This window comes from Tetrao urogallus, assembly GCF_951394365.1.
Source record: "Tetrao urogallus genome assembly, chromosome: 5".
Classification (NCBI taxonomy): domain Eukaryota; kingdom Metazoa; phylum Chordata; class Aves; order Galliformes; family Phasianidae; genus Tetrao; species Tetrao urogallus.
In genome coordinates, this window is record NC_136818.1 from 44,003,248 (window position 1) to 44,013,126 (window position 9,879).

The following is a 9,879-nucleotide window of genomic DNA, read 5'->3' on the forward strand; positions in this document are numbered from 1 at the left end:
GTGACATGACAAATCTTACCTTACCTGAACAAAAACAAAACAAAACCAAATACATGACTTGCTTGAGGAATCTAACTGTTCAGTGAAAACCAGCTATATTCAGCATTTTCATGGATGGGGTGAGTCCTTAATTGCACAAAGATACAGAGCACTACATCTTGAGTTAGCATTAGTTAAAACTTAACTGAGCACTACCCTATTATCTTAACTCTTAAAATATCTGAGGCATAAGTATGTGTGTACTTGTTTTATTCATAATTTGAGTCATCTTGGGATACCAAATGTATTTCTACGTAAGGTGATTTGACAGAACTGTTGACCTCATTTCAAGATATCCACTGATTGATTTTCCATTCAACAGCAATATTGAATGTTAAAAGGAACATAAAACAAACATGCACACAATTGTACAGTTTTCTCAGATGTCTATTTCATTATTTGTGGGTAGCGCATTGAACAGTTAAATACATTTAAATAATGTTTAAGTGACTGCGCTAGTGCAGACTCGTAACTAGACGGGTAACCAATTTAACTAGAAACCAGCTAACAAGTAACTGCCTAAATACAAATACAGCTCTTGTACTCGTTTTGGGAAAAAGCCTGCTGGTCACATTGGAAATACGTTTTAAGGCCAAATTCTTCTGATATCCCTTCTCTGCAGCAGTTTCTTCACCTTTTTAAGCCTCCAATTCCAGGCCAAGACCAAGTTTATGGCCACCAGCATTGATGCTCTTTCCATCTATCAGGGCAGACAAAGTAAGCTTCACACCTGTAAAATTTTAAAGATTATGTTTACAACACGTAAGCAGAGTAGCCTTCATGCAACTCAACCTCTGTCATTACAAGTCTCAGTTGTATTTCTTATTACTTTGCTTCAAAGTTATCGACATTCATTTACATACAAAATCCACTGAAAGCTAGTTATGTGAACCCAACAAACTAGACACTTTTTTAAAAAACACTGTTCTACAACCTGGATGTCCAAAGACTTCATTTGATAAATACATCAAAATTCTTCTACCTTAAGGTGTGCATTAAGAAAGAAAACTATGCACAGAAAAACGGATTTGTGAGGGAATGCAAGCATGATTTTTACCAGTTTTTTCAGATAGAGAACTAACTAATGGTGTTTTCATGTTTAAACAGAGCAAGTTTAAAGCTAAGCTATCGAACGTGACAGCTGGTAAGCAAATCGATGAGGAATGCAATGCAGAAATACCATTAGACACAGCTTAATTTGTCTTATGGAAAGGTTTTATGTGCAACAGAACTTGCTGTCAAGCATCTACTTTGCCTTCAAGACAAAATTATTCTGAAAATTCAAAATAATTGCATATAGATACATAGAACTCAGGCGTTTGTGTCATGCGTGAAAGACACGGATGTGAAAGCCCTTACCTGGCCTCAGGGTCTGGGTGTAACCCACTCCAACTAGACTAGAGTTGTTCACTTTTGCCTGGAGAAAATAAGTAAAAACACAGAAGCAATTGAAATGTTTTAATTGAAGAGTTCTTTGTTATTATTCAGCAGTTAGCAACGTGCTACATGTTCTTTCATTTTCGCTGTGCTTACTAGACTGTCTCCCTAACTGTGCCTCTGCCCCACAACCTATGCTAAAGAATGTAACCATTTAAGTGCAGACAGGATTGCAGAGGCAGGAAGAATTGTTACTGGAATGCAGTTTGACTCCCCTGCAACACGGAATTCAACCAGCACCTCTTACAGTTCTTACTAAGAGAACTGTTTCCAATCTGTAAGCTTACAGAATCAGATATGAAGGGGTTTTTGTTTTTATTATACAAGTATGTGTAGTTCTGTACATAATACAACATTTAAGCCAGATTATAAAATAGACTTCACTGTAGGCAACATTTAAATACTACTTGTTTTATTCATAATGACTTGGATTCCAAGACTAGCTCTTGCAAGACTTTTTGATTACCCATCTTCTTTTGTACTAACACACATGCTCAGAAACTAAAAAGCTTCTCAGTTTAGCATAACCCTTTCAGTTAGAACCATACTTACAGAGATGGAAGCAGTGGAATCCAACTTGTATTTAGCTGCAATTCCAAAGCGAGTGCTGTTGCTACCAGCTGTCCATGCCAGGTTTACGGCAGTTTCAAGATTGTCACTCACTTTCTGGTAAATTGAACCGCCAAATTCCGAACCATCATTGCTGCACAGATGAAAAAAATCAGCTTCTTATATCCACATAATCTTTTTTAAAGAAACAGTTCAAATTTCTATTTAAATAAGAATTTAGAATGTTTGCTTCCCACTTTTAGACTGGATAAGGGGAGACGAAAAAAGCTTCAAAATTAAATAGGATTCTTATATTCTGACTAACATGCTTTGCAGCTTCCCTCACCTCAACTTCCACAGAACCAGACAGAACAGTCCCCATTCAAAAGAAAGTTCATCTCAAAATCAAGTTATGCCCTAAATAAGCACACTAAAACAATGCATTAGAGTGAAGCTTTGGGAGATTTTAGTTAGCTCGCTCTGGAGAAAACCCAGAGTCTTTAACAAACATACAATTTGAAGAAAGTTCAGAATAAAGATGGTTCCCGCTTTAGCTGCACTCTAATCATTTTACACACTCATCTCATCAATACAGGAAGATGTACCTACTCAAAACGTCCATAAGCAGAAGTATTTTTGCTCCAGAAACTGCTTCTGGCCTACTTAAGTAGTGCAACACTAATTGCTACCTCTAACAAATGGATCACCTCCTGAATTACAGTCAGATACAGCTCAACACGTGGGGAAAGCTGCATAAAGTCTTTTGACCAGCTCTGCATAACAAGCCTATCACGCTTCCAAGTATTTGGTAAACTATAGCATGTATCATACTACAAATGTTAACAAGTCATTACTTAGTGTATTTAGCATTTTGAAAAAGGGATGAAGTACTATTTATTTACAAAGTTTGATACTAAAAAATGCATGCTGCTTAAGTGCCTTGCAAGCACATCTTAGTAGTTTAAGTATGTATATAGCAGGAAGGCAAAAAAAAGCTTGCTTCTGTAGAACAGGATACAATTTCCAGTACTTACACATTGGTGTGAAGCTGGAAGTCTCCAGTCTTGTAACCCACAGAGAAGTTATTCCTTGTCAATTTTGATTTGGCACTATCAAAAGTCATTTGATAGCCCGCTAGCCATCCTTCATAACCAAAGACAGCTGAACCATGGATTGCAGGCCCAGCAAAATCAAAGTCAACATCACAACCTAGGTTTAGGCATTCACGTTTATATGCTGACTTAATTTTACCACTTTTCTTTCTGAAACAGAGAAACAGTTAATCTTAACACAGTTTGATCATTCTCCATAAGCAGACAAATTTGAGCCATATGCCTCAACAGAATGGACCCAAATGCCATGCACATACATCCAACAGACTGGCCCAAAGCACGAGTAACTCATCAAGAAACTAAACAAAAATCACATAAACATGCATTGTGATGAAGGTAGAAACATACCCATACTTCCCTTAATAGTCCAACTAAATATTTTTATCTCAGAAATTAAAAGAAATAGATAGTTGTGAAGTACCCAATACTAAGCCCCTAGAATAAGATGCAATGTGGAAAAGCAGAAGCCTTTAGCATTGGGGTTTGCTAATTTGGATCAATAACAAACATGTATTGATTTGACACAGCAGATGAAACATTTACCAACCACACGTGTAGCATGATACACAAGGGAAAAAGGCAAAAAAAACTTACCCTGTATTTGGTGAGAAAGTTGTATCAAACGTCAACTTCAAGCCTTTGGCAATCTAATTGAAGGATGAGAAAATAAAGCTATAAATTCAGTTCTACTGGTTCAGTAAAATAAATGAATACTCAGCTAATCTATTACCTGATCTTCAATTGCAATTTCTGTTCCCAGAGTGTTATCTGTGTTCCATTTTTCTGTGAAAGTCAGCCCATACTCAGCCCACTTGTATTTGGTCTCCAAGCTTCCATTCACTTTTCCAGTGTCTGTGTTCGATGAACCAGATGTTGTGAATTCCTAAAAAGGACAGTATCCATGTTATACTGAATAAACATGTGATCCCGAAAGCCTGACAAAGTAACAAAAGAGAAAAGACCTTTCTTCACTGAAGATTTTGTTCTACATAACCTTAGATAACTTGGGAGACAGCAACATACCATGGAGAAGAACTAGATGACTCACATTCACATTACAGACTTCTCCCTTCTCACCCTCCATCTCAAATGCAGCGTGCACCGCTCTTACAAAATAGAGGTTTAAAATGCAACCCAAAAGCAAAACAGTTGTTCCCATAAGAAAAGAAGAAAAAAAACTTCCTGAAATAAGGCTAAATCTGGTACTATTGATGGAAAGGAAAAAAGAAAAATCAAACCAAACCAGGAGTCCTTAACATATGCTTATGAACATTCCCTTCCTGGGAAAGAGGTGTTGTAACTGAAATGGGATTCACACAAGAGCATGAATTTTGCAGCGAGTTTTAGCAGGATAACCACTCGACCTTGATAGAAACAAAAGGAAGCAGCACTACACCTGTAACAGGGCCTTTGCAAACAGTGTTTCTGTTGGAATGCAGGCTTCTATAAAAAAACAGCACATAACCCACACACCTTGTTTTTAAACAGCCAGTTACACAGTTAAAACTTCCTGTTCTTGGTGGAGGGAAAAATCTACTTTTATATCTTGTGAAGTCTGCTCTAGAAACAGATGGGAGTTGCAGGAGGTACTGCTTGCATGACCAAGATACCTATCATGGAACATAGCAGCAGCACTTAAATACCTTTTAAAGGGAATGCACAGTGCTGTCTCGCTGCCAACTACTTCACACATGGATCAAGGTGTCAAAAATTTACAGAAACAAAGTTGCATGCTAAACAGCAAATAATATGTCAAATATTTTTTTAGTCTTAACACGAGGGACAGCTGAGAAATCTTTTTATTTTACAAAGATTAAGAAAGCTTTGTTATTGTTTTATGTGATATTTGCAATAGTAGCATTATATTCAGAATGAAGTCAGAGCTCTATGTGCTCCTGAAATTATCATTAGTAACATTAATATAACCTACAAGCTACATAATGGCATCTGGAAAGTGCTCATATATAATTAAACAAGCATCTGAACATTCAGCCCCTAGAAAGACAATGAATAAGTATTTAAACTCACCACTCCACTTGCAGATTTTGTCTTCACATCCAGTTTCACCAGCCCAAACCCTTAATAAACAGAAGTTACAGTTAAAAAGTTAAGCTTTAACTAAAGACTATGCAGATTTTTTCATGATGTTGGTTTCCCAGAAGTGTGTGTATATATACACACATATAAGCATACACATAAAAAACCCAGCGTAGGCTGACTTCTGTTACACTCTAATTTCAGATGCCACAGCAGTAGAGGAGGTCATCCTAAGAACAAACTAGGAGTTTGGTCTGTCATCACTAAAGAATTAGCAAAGAATAGCTCTCTGTTGTATACCATACTTAATACTAACAAAAGATGGCTTCCAAGAGTAAACTTAGTGACAGACAGAATACATTCCCTTGTTCCCTGAATGGTATCTACTCTGTACTCAATGCCATTTAAAGAGCAACCCTATTGCATAAAATCGTTGCCTCAGCACTAAGACAGACCTCAAAGAAAAAGTCTGAATGTGGTGTCATTAGGAAATACACAGCCACCAGAGCATAAGGAGGACTATGGGAGAATAATTTGATTTTCTTACACTCAAACTTGAGAGTTAGCCTTGGAGAATGAGCTCCTGTATGAATTCCCAAAGACCTGAAATAAACAGCACTGCAACTAAGCACTTCTTTTTTTAAACCATGCTACTTAACAATGTCAGAGAATTCTTTCAGATCACTCCTTTCTCTTGCTGTTCCAAAAAAACCACAAACCAACCAACAAACAAACAAAAAAAACCCAACAACAAAACCATATGTTACAGTGGTATATTTGCCTTTGTGTACCAACAAGTGCTTTGGCACAAAAATCTGTAAAGGAAGCGCAAAGGTACTCCTAAGCTGTGTAACAGTGGATGCTTCTGCAACACCTCTTCACCATTAATGTGGTTAATGCAGTAAGGTTTAGCAGACCTCATATCAAAATAGCTCACAAAAAAGCTTCTGCTGGCACATTAGCTGATAGAAATATTTTAAATGAAACACAGTCTCCTCCCTACCAGAAGCACAGGCATTTGAGCATTCATTGAACTCCACATCCATGCTAAACTAGTCAATTCATTCCTGCAGCACACTCAATACACTGTATTGACTCACCATATCCTTTGTTGAAGATATCTCTGGCAGATTTGCCAAGGTCTGCATATGATGGAGGAATCGCCATTGGAGCTGAAAAGTAATGGCATAATTACAATTCAATCTTCTACTATGCACTCCTACAAGAACACCAGCACAACGGTTAACGATGCTCTTTCTTTAAAGGCAGATTCCACTTGACAGATGGTTCAAACAATTACATTACTTTGTGGAAAATCTACAGATTTTCTGATGTTCACTGCAGACACTGAACATTTTCTTAGCACAGGCAGCCCACTTACTGTCAAGAGGTCACCAGAGAAATCTTTACTTTTCAAGTTGATTTATTGCTTACGTCTTTAATTATCACAAACCAACTGAAAGCTCACTGAAAACCAGGGAGTGAGAAACATGGAATGCTGCAATGTTAGTAGTTAAGTGTTAAGTTTCACAAAGTCAGATGCTTATGGAAGTTTTCGGAGAAGACCCACAACGTTTCATTTTCAATATGTGAAAGTGCATATTTGTTTTGCAACATCACTTGCCCAATATTTAAAATGGTAAAGACAAGATTTGGAAAGTATCTTCAAAGGCTGTTAACCAGCAATTATTCAGATGAAGATCTTTCCTCTTACACAGGGCAAGAGTTTAAGTCTAGGGGCAAGGGTGGGGAGGGTGAGCTCCTCGTTAGTTTAAAAGGAACAAGTCATACAGGTGAGAACAGGAAATGGACTTGTAAGGAGAGCTCTTCTCAGACAGGGAGCTTCTGGCAAACTCACTGTTAAAGAGCCTGTCATTCAAGACCAGATCTGACCAAGCTTCCCTGGCCTGCTGGATGCCAGTCTAAGGTCCCACACAGGTCTGCACAATGTTCCTCCTCCCTGAGAGGATACTCTCCATCTCTACCCTCCTTTGGTGACTCATGTCCTTCTATTTCAATAGTAAAAGGCCACTATTAGACACAGCCTATTCAGGAGTTTTAAAATACAGAAAACAGAATGTATTTCACAAACTTGGTGATTTCCCTAAAAGGGTCACAAAAACAAAGGGGAAAACACTAACACTAGCTAGATAATCATCATAAAAAAAGCCTAAACAGTCAAAAACCTTCCCTTTTAAAATTGTCTAACCAAAAAATTAAAAAATCTGATTTTAAAATTAATTGGTCACATGCTTTTCTGGAAGTCAGATGAACATAATTCACTGTCTATCTCATTCCAATGTGGATTTTGTTTCAAACAGAAAAACCTCTTCAGAATCTAAAACAAATAATGACGACTATACTCTCACATATTCATTTTCAACTGAAAACTTTCCATTCTTATAAAGCACTTGTAACCAGATTTCAATTATCATCATCAGACTATGGAATTGTTCACCTCCTGCAGATCTCAACAAGTATATTAGTCACATGGGATCAAAGCAGGCTCTTTCTCTCCCAATGTTCCCCCATATTTTTAAATTAAAAGTCTGTCTTTTCTGGCCTTACCTACACAACAAGAAAATTTGCCTGAAAACACCTGACCCAGAATTATTTCCCTTAGGGCATCATTCCAGTAAAACAGACTGTTACACTACAGCATCCACAAAAAATATACACTGATCATAACTGCCAGATACAGCCTAACTGTACAAACAATCACTATTCTTAAAACATTTATCGTACAAAAAAGTCTTGTGCCTTAACATTATTTTTCTACAATCTACTGCAGTTTTCCCAGATGCCTCTCTCCATCTTCCTAAACCCCAAGAGGACAACTTCAACTGCATGGTAGCCAAATCATCTATGTTTAGCCTAGTTTGAAAGAAAAACCAAAAGCCTCTTCAGCAACAAATGCTAAGCTCTACATGCAATCAGTAAAGGAATCTATTCAGCACTTTCCGGAGAATATCAAACAAATCCGTTCCTGCATGGAGTAAATTCTTAAGAAAATAACTAATAATGTAAGTCTAAGGAAAAGAAGATTCAATAGCAGAAAGATATGAGCCCCAGTGATGAGAAAGTAACAGATGCAGGACCAAATTTCAAGGAAGTGTGGGAGCTCTGACCTTCTCTCACTCCAAATCCCTGCTGTTCAATTCATTAATAGCTTAGAAGGGCTTTGAGAAGTTTTAGCTATGCACTCATCTTATGAGTAGGGCCAACTACCATCTCCAGAAGAATAATTATTACTAGTTTAGAAGTGTCAAAAAGCATGTCTGTGCTAAAGGCTACTATATATAAATATAAATGACTGTATAATAAACTTTCTTTCATCTTTAATGTTCCCAAGCTAAGCAGACATTCATTACAAACAAGAGATTTATGCTAAGGCCCTAAAGTTTAAAAAATAATATTTTTTTAGTATCTATACCTAAATTAATAGAATTACTGCAGTAAAGGGATACTGCTGTTTTTATTATTTAGCCAAGTTAAGCATCCTCCCTGCTGCAGGAAACTGACTAATCCTTGTCAGCCACTCCAGCCTACAGGCCTGGGTTTCCTGATAAGAAGTTAAAACAGCTTATGACCTTCACACTGCTGTTATAATTCATAAACTGACAGGGACATGAGAGGAAAAGTTATTTGGGGGTACATAAAGCACCCGGTAAGCTGTTATCACCATCAGAAAGCTCATTAAAGGCCAAAAAATATCATTCTTGTTTCCTCTAGTGTTGATAAATTCACTAGATTTGCAAATCCTTATAATTACGAGTAATTTTCTTCAAGCATGTTTTGAAGCGTCTTTCATCCAAACTACTAATTAGAAGCACTTAAAGCCACCACTTAATGACAACAAGCTGGTTGTGACAGCAGGTATCAAATAATCCCCATTCAAGGAGCACACAAGGTACTTATATCAGGTAGGCATCCCACACTGATTTTTCATTTTATCCTTTCTATACAGCCCTAAAAAAAATAAAAAATAATAATTTAAAAAAAAAAAAAAACATCTGCTATTTAAATATGCTTTCTTCCAAAGTAAAAAGAAAAAAAAAATGCCACAGTGATGCGAGAAGGCTGTCACAATTATTACATCACAGCTGTTCTTTCGAGGCAATACTTGGAAGGAGCCCCACACCCAGTAATTAAGGTACACCAATGACTTCAATAACCATTTCCCGACCTCGGGACATTGAGGATCAGCCTAGAGGGCACAGAATTAAGAAGAAAATACATAAGCACTGGCATACACTTTTTAAGTGGCAATAACTACAGTGGAATTTTATCCCATCGTTAAAAATAGCAATAAGTAGATACAGAAAATATCGTTAGACATCCCCTCTAACGCTGCCCTCCTTTACACGAACAGCGCTACTAACCGAGAGCTACGCACTACCCTCGCTGTAACTGCCTCCCTACTTACTCCTCGGCGCCTGGCACGCGAGCGACGCAGCCATAGCTAGGCCAACGCACAGAGACTCTACGGAGAAGGGAGAGAGAGTCAAACAGCCGCAGGCTCGCTACGTGCTCGGAAAGCCGAAGCAGCACGGAGGCCCCTCTCGCAGCGGGCCGGGCCCCAGGCCGCGCGGCGCCCGCTGCCGCCGCAAGGTGAACGCTCCGCGCGGCCATCTTGGGCCTCGCGCCTGACCCCCGCCACCGCCGCCGCCGCCGCCGCCCCTTATGTAACCGCGGCCGGGCGCGG

General features: G+C 38.3%; 1 protein-coding gene across 3 annotated transcripts; it reads right to left on the reverse strand.

Annotated features, from left to right (window-relative positions):
* Positions 1–276: 276 nt before the first annotated feature.
* Positions 277–9,634, reverse strand: VDAC2 (voltage dependent anion channel 2; the record flags this gene model as incomplete). 3 transcript variants are annotated; one of them, XM_079535769.1, is made up of 9 exons in its annotated part: positions 277–769; positions 1,399–1,456; positions 2,029–2,179; positions 3,060–3,287; positions 3,732–3,784; positions 3,868–4,020; positions 5,166–5,215; positions 6,275–6,346; positions 9,601–9,634. In XM_079535769.1, the coding sequence occupies 9 exons, from the start codon at positions 9,632–9,634 to the stop codon at positions 678–680; spliced, it is 891 nt and encodes a 296-aa protein (XP_079391895.1). In that variant the 3' UTR covers positions 277–677. The 3 variants fall into 3 exon arrangements, with proteins under 3 accessions (XP_079391895.1, XP_079391897.1, XP_079391896.1); XM_079535771.1 differs by lacking the exons at positions 3,060–3,287; positions 9,601–9,634 and having other exon boundaries at positions 6,275–6,341; XM_079535770.1 differs by lacking the exons at positions 2,029–2,179; positions 9,601–9,634 and having other exon boundaries at positions 3,062–3,287; positions 6,275–6,341.
* Between the last annotated feature and the right edge of the window lie 245 nt (positions 9,635–9,879).